The sequence below is a fragment of the Leguminivora glycinivorella genome, chromosome 26 (genome assembly GCF_023078275.1).
Source record: "Leguminivora glycinivorella isolate SPB_JAAS2020 chromosome 26, LegGlyc_1.1, whole genome shotgun sequence".
Lineage (NCBI taxonomy): Eukaryota > Metazoa > Arthropoda > Insecta > Lepidoptera > Tortricidae > Leguminivora > Leguminivora glycinivorella.
This window is the reverse complement of record NC_062996.1, coordinates 952,576-975,117: the sequence shown is the minus strand read 5'-3', so window position 1 is coordinate 975,117 and position 22,542 is coordinate 952,576. Positions and strand designations below refer to the sequence as shown.

Below are 22,542 nucleotides of genomic sequence, written 5' to 3'. Positions count from 1 at the left end.
GCACTTCATAAAGACGACTGAACTATACTTAGCAGATTCTTACTTATCCTTAAACCCAAAATGGTTCAGTCGTATATACATATAAGCATAACATGGCAATCAATATAAATAAACAAGTAAGGAACCGGCACTGGTACTTACACAACGAATCTAATTAGAATATACATGTAATTACTTATAAGAATGTAAAGAAAATTATTATTGTTTATCCCATAAGAATTTTAATTGAACAATAAAGAAAATTGCTGTTACACAATAGACACACACAGTACCAAAACACACTCGACGAATGGTACACAAGCTTCGCGGCCGGGAAATGATATAAATACCCGCCCCGACGCTTGGAGCGTCACTTGAACACAGACGGCGAGAGAGCGCGCACGCGCTGCTCCCCATACACACCACCGCAGCAAGGGAAAACAAGAACTGGTGTTTTTATTTCTTAGTCAACAGTTACCTTAAACTTGATGTCCCCGAAGGCGCGTTGCTTGGTGGCGCCCTCCCACACGAGGGTGCACGTGTTCGGGACCTCCGCCCCCTCTGCGTCCTTTACCAAGTCGTCCTCCCATTTAATACGGTTTAGCATCAGGCTGGAAGCAAAAAACAAACAATTCAACAATCTTGCTTTTAATATGAATCTTTCCCATCACGGAACAATGGTATTCCGGACCTTTGGGAGGCGTGCGCGGGGCCGAAGCCAACGCGTAGAGGCCCTTTCGACACTTTAATGAAATGTAAGGGGTACACCGAGCGGATGTTGCCCTTGCCCATATCATGGGACACACGCAGAGGCAACACCCGCCAGGGTGTAAGGACTATTTGAGAGTTGATGGAATCTAAAATGAACTGGTCTATTTTGATGAAAGTGATGGACTAAATACTGGGCTATGGATAAAAAACCGGACGCCTGTCTAATAAAACGGTATCCAATTTTATGAAACATGTTTCGTGAAACATGGCTAAGAACGCTCCCGACTAACTCAGCTTTCAGGCAAAAAAAAAACTAAATCGGTTCATCCGTTCGGGAGCTACGATGCCACAGACAGACAGACGTCAAACGTATAACACCCCGACGCAAAAACGAAGGGGTGTTATAAGTTTGACGTGTCTGTCTGTCTGTCTGTCCGTCTGTCTGTCTGTCCGTCTGTCTGTCTGTCTGTCTGTGTCTGTTTGTCTGTCTGTCTGTGTGTGTCTGTTTGTCTGTCTGTCTGTGTGTGTCTGTCTGTCTGTGGCATCGTAGCTCCCGAACGGATGAACCGATTTAGATTTAGTTTTTTTTGTCTGAAAGCCGAGTTATATTTACACGGGAGCGACTATACTATGTTCCTTTCTATCGACGATAGCTCATAGCTAAATCGCTTTTGGTGGGACCAGTGTCTTACACGAGGGAAATCTGAACTGTATACGTACCGTTTGTACTTGGCATGTTGTTTAGGCCCCCCCTCCACCACCACTACACAGCAGCCCCTGTGCAACACCACGCAGCCTGTCATGTGTAGTTGTTGCGCGTTCACTTCGACTTTGAACTTCGCTGAAGCGCACTCGAAGAGGTCTCGTACTCTGGAATTACATGATAATATAAGCAAAGACATATATAACTCCGTATAGACAGATAAAGTCTAAGAAAAAAACGTACCGCAGTACAATACAGAAAAAGGTACGGTGACCAAGATGGCGTTACACCTTTGGAGGACGCTTGGCTAGATGGCGCTAATATTAATATTTGACATTTTATTTATAAGCCTGTGTCAAGAGATGGCAGTATATGCACTGTGATTAGTTGATTACACATTTTACTTTGACAGTAACTCTCTATAATACCAAAGAGGATCGAGTATTATAGAGAGTTACTGTCAAAGTAAAATGTGTAATCACAGTGCATAGACTGCCATCTCTCGACACAGGCTTAACACATTGGACACCGCGTACCCGACAATCGGGTACTCGTAAACTTTACTCAGATGCTGGCATACCCGATAGTCGAGCAAGAGCTATAAACCTTCACGCGACGCCAACGTACCCGATAGTCGGGCAAGCTTTGCATCTTCGCTACCTCAGGGCTGCCACTGACTGTCTTCTGATTATAATGTACTTATGTGGTCGAAAAGTTGGTACAGTCGATTATTATATTTATTAATTCACTTTGTATTTTTATTTACTTTACCTAATGCGATTACAAAATAATAATTCTTATTAGTTGGTTACGTTAAATCGCATACACGGGTATGTATCAATAGGAGTTAGAATTTTCGTAAATCGTACAACCTAATTTGTGTTTACGAATATTTAAGAGTGATAGAGTAGGTACTCATAGGATGATTTTAGTGAAACAAAATTCGGAGAAAAATAAACTAAGAAATTCAACTAATAAGAACCTAACAACATTCTAATTTCTAAGCGGCAGTTCTCAGAAAAAGACAATAGGTCAGTCATAAAACAGCACTGCACTGCAACTGCGTGGAAGCAAAACGTAACAAGTAGCTTTGAATAGTTACGATAATTAGTACGCTAGTACACATACCATAAGGACGCAATTTCTTTGACAAAAGAATGTAGTTACTGTGATCATACACTTAACCCTGGAGATGTTGTTTACCATCCCTTATCTATTTGAAGTTTGCGACTCGGGTTTTTCACACCGGTCACGGTGTAAAATTTGCAATCCGAGCCATTCCGTAATGGTTTGTGATGTGCTTTGGACGTTGTTGTGTTGTGTTAATTTTTATTTTGACGACTATCGGCTTGTTTCTGGACAACTGTGACTTCTGCTTTCTTACTGGACTTTGTGGTTTTGCCTCTGATTGGAATTGATAATTAATTTGGTTGTTTCTACTACGACGATGGCGAATGCTCGTGGTCCTGTAGGCCTAGCATATGATGGCCGCGAGAGTATGTCGCCGCGAGATAGACTACCCGTCCTTATGTCATTAATACAATTAGAAAAAGACATATGATCTATCTCGCGGCGACATACTCTCGCGGCCATCATGTGCTAGGCCTGCTGATGACATTGAGCGAGACTTAATAAATATATTCGGCGAGGATGCAGTAGTTGATGAGCACAACTCTCAGCCACAATTACGCGAAGAGGAGTTAACTTCACTGTTGAATTTAGGAATTTCGTACATTAGCAATTTTGATTTTCGATGTCATGTCTTTCGAAATTTCGTACTTAGAACATTTGATTTTCGACATTGTGCTACGCACTCTTTCATTATATGCACGTATACGAAAGTTACTTGGCACAGCCCTGAGCGTCCGCCGCTTGCCCGACTATCGGGTTCGCGGCGTCCGGCATTGAGTTGCCAAGACAAGACAAGACAAGAGACGCCACACCCAGCCAGGACATGCCTGCTCCGGACTAGCCGGCGTACCAGGGGACGTAATTTTTTAGGGAGTGACACGCTCAGGGATGGGGTTAGGAAGTTGTAATCAGCCGGCTATGCAGCCTCGAGCCAATATTGGAATGTAGGAGGGGTAGGTTACGTCGTCGAAGGAGAGCGTTGATGATATGCTACAGTGCTACTCGTCGCTTTAGTTTCCGTCTTCGCAATATGTATCTTGTATCCAGCAGGATCAATATCATCTTGAGATGTTGTTTGCTCGAAGATTACTCGCTGACTCGCTGTGAGTTGATTTTCTTCTTGTTTATATATTGCTACTGTTGCTTTGATGAATACGCTTTTGTCGTCGGCCATGAGGAGCCACTCAGAAGGATGTAATATTCCATGTCTTGTATCAGTGAGTTTTCCCACGCCTGCCAAGGTGCTCGTTCCCTTCATGTGCGGCTTCGATGATTACGGTGTCTTATGTTTTTTTTCAGATAACAAGGTCGAAGATATGTTATCATTTTGGTTATTGTTTTACCGGTTTTTACCATTTTATGGTTCTGTCTATCACCGGTCCATTTCCGTAATAAATTTTGACCAAAAAGACTCGTTATTGTATACCTCTCTCTTTACGAGTAGTATATGGTCACGCTGCTATTTTGTAGTTGAAGACAATAGTTCCGATGGGCAAAAAACAATCCTTGCATCAAAAGGGTCTTACGTAATGAGCCTATCTTTGTTAGTGACCCCAGTTTGCAGAAACACTACAGCTTGATGCCAGATGTGACTTTTTTTATTATGCCTATGCGTTGGGATCCGTAAAGTTACCATAAGATACTTTCTGTATTTCCATGTCTGCTATTATTTTTTATATGGAGTAATAGTTTTATGGTGCACAATACATTTACGTTGCCTTAACTGGGAAGTTCCAGAGAGGAACTCTTTTGTTCGGGCCAAATCCAAATCTGTCTTTCATGTTATGTAATAATTTACCTTTACTATGTGATTATTAGTCTTATTTGCCTAATAAAATATAACCGTGCCAAGATCCAACACTAGTTCGGGCGTTACTGTATCGGCTAGATATTATATAGCTAAATAGAACTGAGAAAATAAAAGGCTATTTACTATACAAAAATTGATAAAACTAGAAATGTATTGAGTTCGAAGTAAGCTAGGTATGTGATCTGCCTTATTTGCCTAATACGATGACAGTGCTAAGAACCTGCATCGGCTAGATACGTAGCATATACCAATTAATGCCTAATAGCTTTTTTGTAATCTTGTCCTAAAATGATGATGAGGTATATAATTGAAATAAATTATGTATTTAATCAGCCTCGTTACCTAATTCAACTTATCCGTGCTAAAAGCCAACGCTGTCTCTCAGGTGGCTGTATGTAGGCTGTAGATTAAAGCTGGCTAAATTAAAGTCTCACTACTAGAACTAATGATTTGAATTGTCGTACTAAGAACCAACTCTGGCTAGATATAAAAATGAAGCGAACAGGAAAAGCGTCGTTACAGGATCACGCGTCACGCGTAATACATCCTAATCAATCGCTTAAATACTAGGTATACCTATATAGAGTCCCGGGGCCCTGGGCATGGGCCCTGGGACACTGGTTTTAGTGCACCTAGGATGTTGATGCCTGTAACACAGATGGAACGAGCTCACCAATTTGGCCATTGTAGAGGCGGAGCTGACCGCAGTCACTGCGCATCGGCGTTGGATCGCAGGCGCCGCGGCGCCGCCGCGCTAGCGCAGGATGATGATGGAGACGAAAACCACACGCACTTGATTTAATTCGTTACTAGTAACATATTGCACTATTACGGGTATTCTTTATCACTATCCCGAGAAAATACAAACACTAATTATTACAAAACGTTAAGGAACTTGGACCGTCGGTCGGTCAGTTTGCCTGCGGCGTTATCGCGGGCTCTCTTTTGTTCTGGCGGCCGGGATTTTACAGCCTTTAAGGGACAAGGATGCGTCCGTCCTCGACGGCGTGTCGAACGGAACTCCCGACGCAAAAAGAACGGGGTGTTATAAGTTTGACGTGTCTGTCTGTCTGTCTGTGGCATCGTAGCTCCCGAACGGATGAACCGATTTAGATTTAGTTTTTTTGGCTGAAAGCTGAGTTAGTCGGGAGTGTTCTTAGCTATGTTTCATGAAAATCGGTCTACTATGTCGCAGTCGGGGGTTTTTTTTCAAAATTTTAATTTTGTGGTTAGGTTATAACCATATACATATAGAGGAATAAGTATGGGAAGAGTTGTAACTCCATACATTAGTAAATGCGAGTTATTTGTATAGGCAGTTATAGTGACATCTAGCGACAATCACGCGTCAACTAGCGTACATTATCAGTACTGCCACTTGTCAATAGATGTCGCGACGAACGAAGAGTCTAATGCTCACCAATTTTTATTAGCTAATATTACATAGTTACCTTGCATTTGTTCAGTTTATGCTATCCTGTCCGAAATGGCGTTAATGTTTTTACTGTTAGTTATTAGTTAGCTAGCTATAAATCTGGTGGTGGCAGAATAACAGCGTCCGTTGCTGGCAGTCCTTGTGGCCGCTGCGCCTCGAGGCCCTCTGGCACAGACATTAGCTGAGCTACCTACCTTTTCAATTAGTTTGTAAGCATGCCTGTGTACTTTTATAATGTACCTGTGTTCAAACTTTTGAATAAACGTCTTTATTATTATTATTATTATAGTATTAATCAGGATTCTGTTTTCAATTCCTTCTGTTTGTAATATAAGTTGTAAACTGTTCTAACATTAAATTTTGGTAGACGAGAGACTGTTGCCACCTAGTGTCGAGTAGTGGTACTGATAATTCACGCTAGTTGACGCGTGATTGTCGCTAGATGTCACTATGACTATGCCTATACAAATAACTTGCATTTACTGATGTATGGAGTTTCTCTTCCCTTGCTTATTTCTCTATGGTCTATAAGGAGTTACATGACTTTACCTATACACAGCAACGTTGACGCCCATACTCGTGTCTTCTCTAATTTTCCGATCGATCTGTAAATGAAAAACAACTGTTATGATTTAGTTTTACAAGATTAAATCCCGTTTGTTAAATGTATGTGTAAAAATCGTGAAAGTTTATATCGAGATAGATACGTTACCGCATTTGAGCATTTCTTCTTTTTATATTTTTGGAAAAAAAAAATGCTATTTCTACTCAGAATTACTAGCTTTTTCAATCCTAGTAGTAAAAAAAATGTCCCATACGATTTTTCCTTATTTTGTTACCATTTTTCATACATGTTGTATGGGGTAACAAAAGAGGAAAGTAACAAAAATGTATAGAAAATCTGGGACACTTTTTGTCTCCCAGCGAGATTGAAAGTACTCGTGATTCTGAGTACAATTGACCTAAAATTCCCTAAAACAATCAAAATTTTTTTAATGGCAAAAAAAAAGAAATGCTCATTTGCACCAGTAGGCCTAGCACATGACTGCCGCGAGAGTATGTCGCCGCGAGATAGATGACACGTCTTCTTCTAACTGTAATGACATAAGGACGGGTAAAAGAAAGAAGAAACATTTATTACGACCAAGAAGGTACTTATATACTAGAGTACATAAACACAACATGTAAATACATAATGTTTGATATAGTGGTCGCAAAAGGACACCACTCAGCATATGCTCAGGCACAGATGGTGCCACAGCGCTGGTCTTCCGTGGGGCCCAGGGTCGCTCGAGAGTGCAACACAATAAGTAAGGGTACAGTAAGATAACATTTAGAGATACAATTCACACTAAAACCATAACAAGAAGTTAATAGAAAAAATATATTTGTACTATTAAAACGAGACAAAAAAAATAGTATCTGAATATAATATCTAAAAATATAGGTAGTCTATCTGGCGGCGACATAATCACGTGCTAACCCTGCTGAGATTTTCAAAAATAGTGACATCTTTGTGTGACTTATCAGTCTACGTAACATTGTTTACCAGTACTCGCCGATAGATGGCGCTAAGAACGTTGTCAGTGCGGTAAACTCTTATTTGTGCACCATCGCCTATGTGATAAAACACCATACTAATATCAAATGGGAAAGTGTCTGTGTCTGTTTGTTTGTCCGTCTGCGGCAAAACGGAACAACGAATTGACGTGATCTTTTAAATGGAGATAGTTGAAGAGATGGAGAGTGACATAGACTACTTTTTGTCTCTTTCTAACTCGAGCGAAGCCGCGAGCAAAAGCTAGTTTATTATAAACTAAAGATATATTTCTTTATAATTAATTCATTACCTTTTCTCTCTTCTGGTCCTTGGTGAGCGCGCGCGCCTTGTTGGCATCGAGATGCGTCTTCTGCCGCTTGGCGATCTGCTCGCGGACTTTCGCCTCTATCGCCGTGGGGTCTTGCACCGCCTCCGTGCCTAGGGCTCGCATTAGGTTCGATATCCTGAAAAAAAAAATGTTATTTTTACTTATTATATTCTATTCTATTGAGATGGGTATGTTAAGGTGGTTCGGGCATGTAGAGAGGATAGATGCTCAGGAGAGTAACGAAGAAAGTATATGAAAAAAGAGTGGAAGGGTCAGTTGGAAGTGGAAGACCTAGGCGAACTTTTCTTGTTCAAATCGGGGAAATATTGCAAAAAGGCCAGGGGCCCGTTTCTCGAAAGATACAAGCCTTGTATTACAAGTGCGCGAACTGTCAAATCGTATGGGTTGTCATGGAAACACACTTGTAATACAAGGCTTATACCTTTCGAGAAACAGGACAGGAAACTGTTAAGAATTCTGATATCCATAATCATAACACTAGAAACAAAAATAAGCTTGCCATAAAGAAGTTTCGTGTCCGTAAAGTACAGAAGTCATTTGTTGAGCAATGCATTCATTTTTATAATAAGTTACCTGACACTGCTTTGAGATTACCCCTCCCAGCTCTTAAGAACTACTTAAAAAAATCATTGATGTTAAGGCTTATTACAGAGTCGAGGACTATTTAACAGACAAACATGCATGGCCCGAACCAGAAACTACAAAAAACGTATAGCAATGAAAATATGTAATTGTATTATGTGTAGAGGACACAGTTCAGATAAGAAAGCACATCAAATATTTTATGTTGTGTAAATTACATATTTAATGACATTGAGATTCATATTATCTTTTTCTTCTGTGACAATTTGATATGTTTTCTCTGAAGAAGAACGACGTATTATTAAGCAATAATATAATTTATTGAAATTAATTTCCATAGAGTACCTAGTCTGTTCATATTCTTTGATGAATACTTTTGCATGTTAAATTGTATCTTGTTATTTAATGCATGTTAATTATAAGATGTAATGTTTTGAAAAGAAGTTGCCCGCCGAGTTTCTTGCCGGTCCCATAGTGGATACCCCCCTCCCAACTGAGGGGGGACTGAAATCGAGGCTGGGGCGTAGGGTTAGAGCCGGCGTAGCTTTATTTGACGTTCATATGCGCATTGTAATATGCCTACTTGAAAAATAAATATTTCATTTTCATTTTCATTCACGCCCCAGGTCAGAAGTACTCGAAACCGACGAGCGTGTATGAGAAACGTTATGAAAGTGTGTGAATCGAAAGTGATTTGTCAGGATCTTAGTAAATGGAAATCCGGGATCTCTGCCTACCCCTCTGGGAAACAGGCGTGATTGTAACTATAAAACAAAATAATAAAATAATAATAAATTAATATTTTTAAATATGTAGGCGTGATTGTATGTATGTATGTAAATAAATAAAATAAATATAAATAAATATTACAGGACATTCTTACACAGATTGACTGAGGCCCACGGTAAGCTCAAGAAGGCTTGTGTTGTGGGTACTCAGACAACGATATATACAATATATAAATACTTATATATATAGAAAACATCCATGACTCAGGAACAAATATCTGCGCTCATCACACAAATAAATGCCCTTACCGGGATTCGAACCCGGGACCGCGGCGTAGCAGGCAGGGTCACTACCGACTACGCCAGACCGGTCGTCGATGTATTCTATTACAATACTGTCGTATTACAAAGAGGAAGAGTGTCAGACACCGTGACCCGGACCTTACCTAATTAGGTTGATATCCAGAGTCCCTGAAGACGAACCCGCTCGTCAGCTATTAGTCAACTTAAGGTTATGACTGTACCTTCACTTTTCTAATTTGAGATTGGTAAATACGTAAGAAAAAACCCTGGTGAATTTCCTATAATATAAGCAAATCCCACTCAGCTAGAAGAAGACCTGCGCTGTTGGTACCCGCGCACAGACTTAGACATAGTCAGGGAAGTCACTAAGGGTAATAAGCACCCATAGTACAAGCTTTGCTTAGTTTGGGGCTAGGTTGATCTGTGTACGGTGTCCCCCCAATATTTATTATTTATTTATAATATGCACTTATCTGACCTTAATAAGCGCTGTGCCTAGCGGTAAGAGCGTGCGACTTTCGATCCGGAGGTCACGGATTCGAACCCCGGCTCGTACCAATGAGTTCTTCGGAACGTATGTGCAAAATGTCATTTGATATTTGCCAGTCGCTTTTCGGTGAAGGAAAATATCGTGAGGAAACCGGACTAATTCCAATAAGGCCTCGCTGTCGTAAAACTAGTGCCTACGCCAAATCTTGGGATTAGTTGTCAAAGCGGACCCTCGGGCTCCCATGACCCGTGGTAAATGCCGGGATAACGCGAGGAAGATGATGATAATGATGCACTTACCTGACCTTTGTAGTGAGTAGTATGTAATTACCTGACCTTGGTAGTGAGTAGTATTTTACCTGAGTTTGGGCTCTGGTGGGGCTTCAAGTCCCAGCCTGACGCGTTCCTGTTCCTCCTTCCATGCTTCCCTGCGGGATTGTCTGCGTAGCTTCTTGCGTTCCTTCTTCGTCAGGAACACGGGCATATATGTAGGCTTTAGGGGCTCCGCTGTGGACAAATAAATATACATTAATTTATAGTCTTCAAGTGTAAACTACATTGAAATGGGGCATACAGTGATAGAAAAAGTGCAATATTCGAAAACCAGAGGCGAGTGTATCTCGACGCGAAACGCGACGAGTTAATGGGCTCCACGCGGTTTTCAGCGATTTTTGACGAGTTACTGAGTTGAAATTCCTAAATTTGCACTACAGATAGAATTATAACTCTAACGGCCATCGGTTCTTTAATATTTTATCTCTATTCGTAAGAGCCATATTTAAAAAAAGTTAATATTTATATTTTTATTAATTATTTAAACATGGTCTAAAAAACACTTTTATCGAAATTTGATTTTAGTGAAGGGTGTCACATACATAAAATCGACATGTTTGGATTTACCTTTGACTTTTCTTAAAATTCAAGAGAGATTTTAATATTTTAAAGTCATTTAAACAAAAGTTGTGACCAAAAAACCAGTTTTTGACCCTATAATTGTTCAACTTTGATGCCAAATATCACAGAAACAATGAGCTGTGAAGGAATTATGAGAAATTATTTCGTCTAAAGACGATGCTGTTAATATGATAGGTTTTAGAAACTATCATAATATCAATGGATTCAAATCGAAGGTCACTGGGGCAGGGAACGCCCTTAAAGGCCCGACCACCTGCTTACATTAGGCTTACAAATAGGTAATGTAGATAGCATTATCCTGAGGCTAAAACCACTTTATTGGAAAGTACCTTATAAGTTTAATAGTTATTTGTTATACAAGAGTGCAAAGTTGCATTTTAATAGTTGAACCACGAGCGAAGCGAGTGGTTCGAGAATAGAATCCTGAGCTTGCGAGTTTTTCAATACACGAGAAGTAAAATACATTTGCACTCGTGTGTAACACAAAACTTTTCCCCTCACTATAGCAAGGAAAGTACAACGCAAAAAAACGCGTTTATCACTGCTTCCAGCAGTTCCACAGGTGGTAAAACATCTTTATCGCTAGATTACCCCACTTTTATCAATTTTAAAGCAGAAAATTTGCCTCTATTCAAGGTCAAATTACTTTACCCACTAGTGGATAAAATGCGTTTTTACTCGCTGGTATTAAAGGACAAAACACGTGTTTCCGAGCTAGTGAGGGGAAAATATGTTTTTGTTTCCTCATATAGTTTTTTATATGAAATGTAAATTAGTTTGCCACGAATAAAGGACTTTTGAATAATAGTAATGAGTTTTTATTTTAAGAAAAATAATAACACTTGTTTATAAATATAAAATGAAAACAAATTGTTTTGTGCTCTATAACTCTAACACATACCTAGTTCCTATAATAAGCACAAGGTCGAATTATGATAAATAATCCATAAATACATTTATTACAAAAGTGTGTACAAATATTTTAATGTATTTACATACTGCTATCTTGCTCACACATCGTGTTGTGTTTGGACCATGTAAAAATCTGTTCTTTAGAAATATAAAGTTTTACCTTGTACCTACCGGAAATGGTCACAACAAATAAATGATTTTCCTTAGTTTATACTTTAAACTCTAAGAAATCCTGGATTTCAATTAATACTTAATTAGGTGTTTTCTGATAAATGGATGGCTAACATAGTAAACCTATATAAAAAAAACAAGTAGTAAATATACAGAATATTTTTTTACGGAATGGCTCAAAACTTTTCCATAGCTATACTTGTTTAGTAAGTATAATTTATACGGCCAATCGCTGATATTACGAGATAAAAATACCATGTATGATGGTGTAAATTAATTTTCCCCTTACTATCTCGGAAACACGTGTTTTGTCCTTTAATACCAGCGGGTAAAAACGCATTTTATCCACTAGTGGGTAAAGTAATTTGACCTTGAATAAAGTCAAATTAACTGCTTTAAAATTGATAAAAGTAGGTGAATCTAGTAATTAAGATGATTTACCACCTGTGGAATTACTGGAAGCAGTGATAAACGCATTTTTTTGCGTTGTAGCTTCCTCGCTATAGTGAGGGGAAAAGTTTTGTGTTACACTCGGGTGCAAATGTATTTTACTTCTCGTGTGTTAAAAAACTCGCAAGTTCAGGATTCTATTTTCGAACCACTCGCTTCGCTCGTGGTTCAACTATTGAATCCTTTCACTTGCTCGTTTTTCAATTCCTCACTCGGCGTTAAAATACAACTTTGCCCCCTTGTATAACAAATAACTATTGTAGAAAATCAAAAATGCTAACTTATTAATATCTTTAATTTATTAGTTACTTTAATAATACAAAGTACATATCTACTTGGGCGACCAAGCTCGAAATTTCGCTTGTCTCGGAACCTAAGATCAGTGAGGCGATTATTGAATGTCGACCATTCGTATTCGTGAATTTCGTTCATTAATATCTCCACTACTAACGATTTAAATTCTACTGACAGAATCGAAAACGAGTGGTCATTACCAATAGATTTAAAATTATTAACCGTCCTATTTCGAAAATAGCAATTCATAGTTTTAGAAAGACGTTCGAACGGCGAATTCGTGCTACTTAATTCGTGAAATCTAGATCGATTTTTCACCCCCACATAATAAATTTCAGCAGCAATAATTAGAGCGGTTTCTCAATAGGAAATCATCTGTAGGTATATAAATTTCTAAATACATAAAAATCGCTCGTTTAAAGGTATTAGGTTAGTGCTGGGAACGGGTTACAAAACGGACCCTGAAGGAGCCGACACTTCGGTAAACCAAATGCTTAAAATAAAGAAAACGCTATGACTTTTACTAATGATGCAGCTATTTTATATTAAAAGTAAAAAGGAATTTATTATCAATTATCATCATTAGGCCTTATGCATATTTACAGATGATTTAAGGAGCATCTCTGATCGAGCGACAGCGCCGCTTGTGGAATTTATAGCCTAAACAATCCATACTAATATTATAAATACGAAAGTAACTCTGTCTGTCTGTCTGTTACGCTTCCCCTCTAAAACCACGCAACCGATTTTGATGAAATTTGGAACAGACAATCTTTAGACCCTGAGACAGAACATAGGCTACTTTTTATTTCGAAAAAAAGGGATGAAGGGGTTGAAAAAGAGGTTGAAAGTTTGTATGGGATTTCTTAATTTTAAAAGATAAAACCATGAAACTTTATATTTTAGCACTTGGTAAGAAATCATTGAACATCTTGATAACGGATAGGGATAGTGATAGGGATTGGGATAGGGATAGCGATAGCGATACGGATAATCGGTCGGCGGTCTCTTACAATCAATGTGCTCTAAGACGATCGTTGTTTGCTTGCTTGAAGATTACGTTTGCGATAAGTATAAGCACAATGTAAAAATTTTTAAGGGATAATAGAAAAAAGTACTTTTTACCCACCGATCATAGTGTCGAAATACGGGCTATGTGGGATGTTTATAAAGGTTTCCCCAGCGTATAAGAATTACCTACGCTGTGGTCGATGTGTAATATTTCTACAATCATTGCAAGCAAAAGTATTATGTGCAATCGAAATAATCGCAGATAAATATACCTACAGAGAAACCTAAGGATCCAAATGAAAATCTTAAAATCGTAAATCGTAAAAGCTAGTATTACATATTTAAAGTCACATACAGGTCGAACGCGATTAATTAACATTATTTTACCTTTTTTCCCAACGTTTCGGCCAGGTTGCACTGGCCGTGGTCGCGGAAGACTAAACATTTATATAAATTAATATCGGGTAGTTTTGTGGTGTTTACATCTCTGGTGACACTTTGTTGGGACGTCAGTCTTCCGCGACCACGGCCAGTGCAACCTGGCCGAAACGTTGGGAAAAAAGGTAAAATAATGTTAATTAATCGCGTTCGACCTGTATGTGACCTTAAATATGTGTACAAAGCGCGAAAACTTAAAGTGTAATATTACATATTGCCTAAATTTTAGACTATTTAGATACACTCAATGACAAAATTGTAAAACTAGGAAACATGCGTAAACAAGAATGTTCCTAGTATTGAATTACAATTAACATTAAAAACCACACTGCAGCGGCAGTGCATGTATTATGGACAGTATAATAACTGGTTTGGTACGGTCAGATAAAATACAAACACGTAACGTACGTACGTAACTTACGTAAGTGACGGCCTATTTTGGTCCAATCCAAGACATGTCATTGGCGTAAATTAATATTATATTGACCTGTTTACAATTTTTGCATACAAGATTTATTTATTAATTTATGTTTGCTTTCCTAAACCATGTTTGTACCTATATTTATAGTTTTAAAGCATTATTTCAGAGTATTGTAATTGTTTTATTTTAGACCTTTTTCTATGAAATAAATTTTATCTTATCTTATGTCCTGGTTATCACAGAAAGTTGTCAGACATAGGAATCGTGTGAATAACGCAAGAAAAATGATATCACTACAGATAACAGATGTATCGATATTTTCCATATACTTTTAGGGCCCATACGGTACGAGAACTCGCATACGAGTTTTATTACATTCCGGTATTTGATGGCTGCCCAAAATTGTATGTAACCTCAACAGCCCGAAATGTAACTAAAATCGCATGCGAGTTCACACGCCGTCTAAATCAGGCCTTAATGTCTAATTCCTGTAAGAGATTTAAAAGAAAACTTCCAGCAAAACCTATAAGTGCGTTTTCACATCATCCGATCCGATGTCGGAAGGATTTCAATGGAAAAAATCCAAGATGGCGCCTATAATGTATGGGATATCCGTCCTACATCCGATATTGGATCGGATAATGTGAAAACGCATTAACATTCACTTTTTGCTCAAACACAGAAAAGTTTACCTTGTTTTTTTTTATATTCGAACTTTCGAAGACAATGGTTTGTTCTTTTTATAACACTTTATGTCATAAACACAAGCATCAATTTAACGCTAAATTAGGTTTTATTTGCATTTAAAATGTTCTTGCATAAAGAGTGCTTTTGGCTCTGGGATTTTTTTAAATTAAAAAGTCTTATTAATTTAAATAATTTTGACACAAATCCAGAAAGATCTTTATAAAGTCACAGTACTGGCAGTAACTGTACTGCGCCGCAGCTTCACAATGAATCACTGATAACTGAAGTCAAAACAATTCATTTGCGTACAGCACGCGAAATGCTTCGCACCTGCATATACATATTACTTGCAAGAAAATAGTGCCAAATATACTTCTGAAAAGACAATTATTGAACAAGAAAATATTGCTACAACCTCATTATAAAAGAGAACAAGACTTTGACGACACTGTGAAAAGGTGCAAGAAAAAAAAAAGAAATAACCGCAAAGACATTTAAAATTACAGATATTTCAGTAACTGAGTTACTTTGTGATGTGTGTGATGGTGTAGAACTAAACTATAAAAAAAAAAATCAAAAATAAAAAGTGAAATTGGAAACTAGAATACGAATTAAGACGCTTTTGTGACATAAAAAAAGTGATTTTATTTTATGGATACTGTTAAAAATATGGATTAGACGTGAATATCAATGATTCAGATAAAATTGATCAAGACAGTAAAAATATAAGTGCAAACTCAGTGCAAAAACTTCAAAATACGGAGCTGAATTATCAAAGGTTAAAAGTCAAGAAGCATTGATGAGATAAATACTCTTTAAACGAACTTGAAATCTATCTACCGTATAAATTTGAGGCTAGATTTAAAGGCATTGAAAATAATTTAAAATAAGAAGAAATCCACATTAAAAACGCTGGAATTAAACTAACATGAGAAGAACTAAAACGCGAAAAAACATCAATAGTGAATAAACAGCAAGCAAACATACTGCAAATGGCAAGAAACATCAAATTGATAGAACGAGACAACAATCAGACGAAGAAACGCGGATGAGAAAAGGGAAAACCTCTAACAGAAAATAAGGAAGACGTATAATAAAATTACTCAGATACTTGACTAAGAAAAAAGGATGTTTGAATAAAAATTGATATATCATATTGAGGAAATAATAAGTATAGTCATATGAACAGTCAATCTTCAGGAACTAGTAACGAAGAAATGACTAGGCGCTGATTAAACTGTAGCAGTCAGAGATCCAAAAGTACTAAGAAACGAAAGCTCGTCAAGAGAAGAAGAAATACGGAGATTGGTAACAATATCTTCTACAAAAGACAATATACAGCGTATTAAAGAATTGTACGTATAACTTAGTTAAAAATGTACACATACCAGTGTATTTGCTTGTAGGACTAATAAACTTATTTGCCAAAAAGCATAATTATAACATAAAAATGGACGACGATCCTGATTTCCAAATTAGAGTTAAAAGAGATATAGAATCTCCGATAGGTGATATACATGATAGAGTACATGTTATAAACATGTTGAAAAAAGACCGAATAGAAAGAATGAAGAGGGAATCAGCTAAATATAATTTTGATCAATTAAATATGCCATATACTAATGGTAAATCACAAATAGCAAATAACACTCATGAAAGTAAAGATTTTAATCCGTACGCAACTGATCATATTTATGATAATACTGCCAGCCCAATAGTTAAAAGGAGTAATCAATATTCTTATAATAAGCCAACTACACATTTTGACCCGTATTACAATGTAAAAAAAAATGGAAACGTCAACCCTAATACCTATAACAACAATCATTTGAATACTGGAATTCAAAATAATTATAATGCCAATAGTGATAATTCTTATCAAAATAACAATGGCTATACAAATAATTATCTAACCAATGACTACAATAATAAGAACCCAAACAATTATAATGAAAATAATGGCTTTTATAATGTTCCAAATAAAAACGGACAATATAACAGCAATATCCAGCTTTCCTATCCGAATAGCTATACTACAAATTATAACGCTAATAATGCAAATTATAACAGCAATAATGGACATTATAACAGCAATAATTATTACAACACACAAAAGATTGTATCAAATATCCAGAAAATTGAGCCGAAAAATCGTAATACTGGTAACAAAGACAATATAATAGTAGAAATACCAGAAACGTCTACTATTACGATTTTAGAAAGTTATATATTTGGATTTGGTGGTAAGTGTCCTGTGGGCACGGTGAAAATAGGCAGGCGGTGCGTGAGGTCGGACGATTATGAGTAGAATATTATAAAAAAAACACAATAATATTTTTTTTAAATTTAAGACTATTTCAAAGACAGCTGAACCACCTTTCATAAATCACTAGCTTTTGCCTGCGGCTTTGCTCGCGTTAAAAAGAGACAATAAGTAGCCTATATCACTCTCCATTCCTTCAACTATCTCCGCATAAAAAATCACGCCAATTCGTCGCTCCGTTTTGCCGTAAAAGACGGATAAACAAACAGACAGACACTTTCCCATTTATAATATTAGTATGGATGCATTAAAACCACCATAGGAAAACCTGTATTAAAATAAAAACAACATCAAAATTGTTTACCCGTTTAAGTGCCAAGCCACATAAAGTCAAATTTATGACAAATTATGGGTAGATGATTAAAAATAAACAAACCCTACTGTTAAGGAGGATAAGCTCGCCTTTGTACATAACCATTATAATTATTCACTGTACTTCATGTAATTTGTTCTGTGCAATAGTGTTTACTACTACTACTACTGTTTTAAGGGATCTGTAGATTCTGTAGCCTAAAGTAGCAATAACACTTCTTGTTATATCGTTATGTACAGTTAACCAATTGGAACCCTAGGCCACTCTACAACCATGGCAAAATGACAAGCAGTAAGAGATTTCTTACAATCTGATTTATAACGTCACTATGACATAGTTCTACAGTGGCCTAGGGTTCCAATTGGTTGACTGAATATTTCTCTATTCGTTATGTTATGTTCGAATCGTATGTACATTACGATACAAGTGCGTAAAAAAAGGAAGTTCGAAACGAGTTGCGATAAATTAAAACACGACTGAAGGGAGTGTTTCAAATCGACACGAGTTACGACGTTCCTTCTTGTATCGTACGACGTTTTTCAGTACGATGAGCCTCCAAAGTTTCGACCTACCATATAATGAACCACTTCTCGCACTAGTGCGTAAAAAAACACCATCTGTATGTAAAATAATTGTATTGTGTGTGTTAGTTTATAGGGTAACATACCAAAAAGGTACTTTACAAAATGAACCCTTATGGTGCAACTCTGTCCGTCTATCTGTCAGTTTCTAATGTCGTATCAAGCAAACCTTAGCAAATAAAGTGTGTAATGTCATCATCAATGTATTTTAATAATACATATGAGGTTATAGGTATATGAGGTAATTGCCTGGATGGACATTGAGACTTTGACATTAGATCGAATTCCTCGGAAGGAAATATGAGTAATTTTATGTAGGTAGCATTATATATAAAATAAACGCAGCTACTTTTAAGTTCAATGTTTAGTTGCTTACTTTAAACAATGAGAGAAAACATGCTTCTGTAGAGGTCTTTCCGGGGTTATAAAAAAAGGTATATTCAAGTAACATTGGATATTCAATAATTCCGAACCTAAAAACGGTTATATTTTATTTGTCTCTATATAAACAGCTGTAAATATAATTTTAAGATTCATAGACATAAGTATTTATAAATGTACGAAATTAAAAGTAGTCCCTAGAAACTTGTATTCTTTTAAAGAAACAATTATTTTGTTAAACACTCGACTAGAGAGTGTAGGAAAACATTTGGAATCACGACTTCACTTGTAAATTTTATATGTTTACAACATACATACATACAATCATGTATCCCATTTAAGGGGTAGGCAGAAAAAACTACTCAAATTTCAGTGCCACTTTTTCAAATAAAAGGGTTGAAAAAATAATTGCAGTCATTGCGTCTATACGCCACAATTTAACCCATATCCCATAGTCGCCTTCTTTTGAAATTCTAACCCGTCACCACACGGAACAACTTTTATAAGTTTACCTAATTTATGTAGATTTAATATATAAACAACTATGTCATATACTTTTTCAATAAATGAATCGTTATATATCTCTCTAGAGCATCTTGGTCAAAAATGGAGTTTACAGATTTCTAAAGGGTCGGCAACGCGCAGGTAACACTAACACCTCTGAAGTTGCATGCTGCGGTGATTGCTTACAATGCTTAACATCAGGCAGGAGGGTCGTATGCTTGTTGGCCACCATGTGGTATATAAATAAAGAAGTGTCAAAGGAAGATGCGATAGTCTTAGCTATGTTACTAACATGTTTACCTAGTTATGTACAGTAGGTACTACTTATGTCTTATCTTGTGACCTATGCTCTCATAGTCATACTATCTCGATTTTTGTCCTTTTCTAGCTTAATTTAAGCTGCTACCGCTCCGGCATTGCAATAAAAATAATCTTGAGCACAGCTAGAAACATAAATGATAAAATGCTTTAAACGTAGAGTTATATCTTTCTATTGCACGTCCATATTACCACAAATATATAACTACGTATATATACACAGATAAATGTAAGAAAAAAACGTAACTTAGAACATTACAACCAAAGGTGTGTGTAGTTCCATCTAGATGGCGCTACACCTTTGGTTTATTCTCGGCTAAATGGCGCTAATATTAATATTTAACAATTTAAACACATATCAAGTTAAGAATAGGGGTCAAATTGTCAAAACTGAGGTTCAAAATTTTTAATCCTGTGTCGAGATGTGGCAGTCTATGCACTGTGACTACACATTTTACTTTGACAGTAATTCTCTATTATACTTTATCCTCTTTCATATTACTGTTACGCTGTGACCGTGACAGAGACATAAAGGTTTCGTTCATTACGTAGCGTAAAAACAGACATCTTGGCTAAAAGATCAGTCAAAAGGCTACAGGCGTTTTTGTGTATAATTTTGAAATCTACGCTCGATACTTCTGTCATATATAGCACACTAAAATAAGATAAAACAATTATTTACGACGCAGCCCATGCGATAACCAGTTTTATACATAACTAACCAGCGCATATCACTATTGTAAACTTTAGGTAGTTGCAATAATGTTTATTTATTATAGACTATTACAGCCAGAACCCGTTCTGCAAATCGTAAATCGTTTTTCCTCTATTTAATAGTCAATTATAAGTTGGACTCGATATTAAGAGCAAACATATGTATTCATAGCTTTTAGTTACCCTGGCCATTTGGAATTAATCTCAGAAAATGTAACCATTTTGTATTAACTTCAAATATGTACCTTTGTTATGGATCACAAGATCAAACTAATAATAGTTAGTATGACTTTAAAACTTCATCAACGCTTGAGAATATAGCAGATAAATTCAGATTTAAAAAATAGTATATTGACTTGATATGTATTAACTTTACCCCCTCCCTCTCACACTATGCTACACATTACTAAAGCGCGAGCGAAATATTAAAATGAGATTGATAACAAATTTTAAGATTCTGAATACATCCAATATAAACAGGCTTATCTATTTTTAAACCATTTATAATATAATCGTTACCAAGCACACATGTATTGGTAATATTATCTGTTTAAGTATTATATTAACAATAATTAGATCATTAACGAGCTTTGCAATTTGTGAATTAAAACAGTAAAATAAGTGATATAACTACTGTATACAGAAAAACTAAAAGTGATTTTAATACGAACTGTTGTTGAAGAAACGTAACTTTTGGATTTCAACTCGAGTGTTATATTTTGCGTGTAAAAATATTATAATAAGAAAAAGGCACTACAGTAGCAAAAAGAAGAAAGAATTTCAATTACGTCGCAGAAGTAAACGGGCTTATAAAATTTAAAAAAGGAACGAGAAATCAAAAGAAAATGTTATTCGTCATGTTATTATTAATGGGTGTTATAAATGTGCTAGGAGAGCCATATAATGAAGAAAATTAAATAATGACAAGTCTATAACAAATATACACGGAAAATTCTTATATCGCCAAGAACGAGACACTATTATATACGCAATAGACGAAAAAGGGTTGGATTCTAACAAAAATAATATGAATTATGTAAATAATAATGCCGGATACAACACGTACGATTTGAATTCTGAAGATAATAATAAAATTATTCACGCAATAATAGGTATTCTAGAATGAATCCGATTAAAAGAACTTATAGAAACGCTGAACCAGAAACTACAACTACAATTGAAAGTTCTATTTTGTCAGGAATAAAGAAATGTCCCAAAGGAAGAGTAAGGGTGGGCCTTCAGTGCTACAGGCCAGAAGAGGTAGAAGAATAAATTTATCAATAATAATGCGTGAAATAAGTATTTGTATAATGTATAATTGTATAATTATGTAAAGTACAATAAATTTTTCTATATCGTCGTAAATATTGAGTTAGACTTATGTCAAAGAGGATCGAGTATTAAAGAGCGTTACTGTCAAAGCAAAATGTGTAATCACAGTGCATAGACTGCCATCTCTCCACACAGGCTTAAAACTTTTGAACCTCAGTTTTGACAATTTGACCCATATTCTGAGCTTGATATGTTTTAAAATGTCAAATTTTAATATTAGCGCCATCTAGCTGAGCCTACCCCAAAGGTGTAACGCCATCTAGGTCACCACTGCTTTATCTATATGGTACTGAGGTACGTTTTTTTCTTAGACTTTATCCGTCTAGATGGAGTTATATAGGTCTTTGCTTATGTTCATCCCTCCATTTAATAAACCGTATTTAGTGTGGATTTGAGACGAAGTCTAGTCAAAAGTTCTACTTATTATAACTATGATAAGACCCTTAAGTTCTCGCGCTTTGTACACATATTTAAAGTCACACACCCCGAACATTTATATAAATTAATATCGGGTAGTTTTGGGGTGTTTACATCTCCGGTGACACTTTGCTGGGACGTCAGTCTTCCGTGACCACGGCCAGTGCAACCTGGCCGAAACGTTCGCGAAATCGCGTTCGACGTATGTGACTTTAAATATATTATACGGCCGATATTTGCTATAATCTGTACACTAATAACCAGTCAACGGTTGTGTCCTTACGGAAAGCTCAAAGTGGGACTTTTTGCTTGGAAACGCCATCTTCCCAAGACCAGAGTCATTATTTATTTCGTTGCATTTGGAACATTTTTTGATAAAATTTAGCTAAACATTTGATATTATTAAAGAACTTGGGACTTAGGAGGTTGATTGTGTGCTAAATATAGCGCTAAATAATCAACCAAACAATTCAAGGTGCCAACTTGCCAAGGTATATAAGATCCAATACTTTTATTGACTTCTATTTTTGATTCAGACTCGCACTCAGCTAAGCCGGTTTGCTACATTAAAATCTCTGTAATTATCGACTCTTTACATTG

At 36.6% G+C, this 22,542-nt stretch overlaps 1 protein-coding gene across 2 annotated transcripts in view; it reads right to left on the bottom strand.

The window, feature by feature from the left end:
• Positions 1-22,542, bottom strand: part of LOC125239625 (U4/U6 small nuclear ribonucleoprotein Prp3) — a 56,158-nt gene that overhangs the window by 3,868 nt on the left and 29,748 nt on the right. For both annotated transcript variants that reach the window (XM_048147243.1, XM_048147244.1), the window contains 5 exons: positions 10,120-10,267; positions 7,620-7,773; positions 6,319-6,374; positions 1,411-1,560; positions 458-590 (listed from right to left, as the gene is read on the bottom strand). In XM_048147243.1, the coding sequence (XP_048003200.1) occupies positions 458-590; positions 1,411-1,560; positions 6,319-6,374; positions 7,620-7,773; positions 10,120-10,267 (641 nt within the window). The remainder of the gene's footprint in view (positions 1-457; positions 591-1,410; positions 1,561-6,318; positions 6,375-7,619; positions 7,774-10,119; positions 10,268-22,542) is intronic.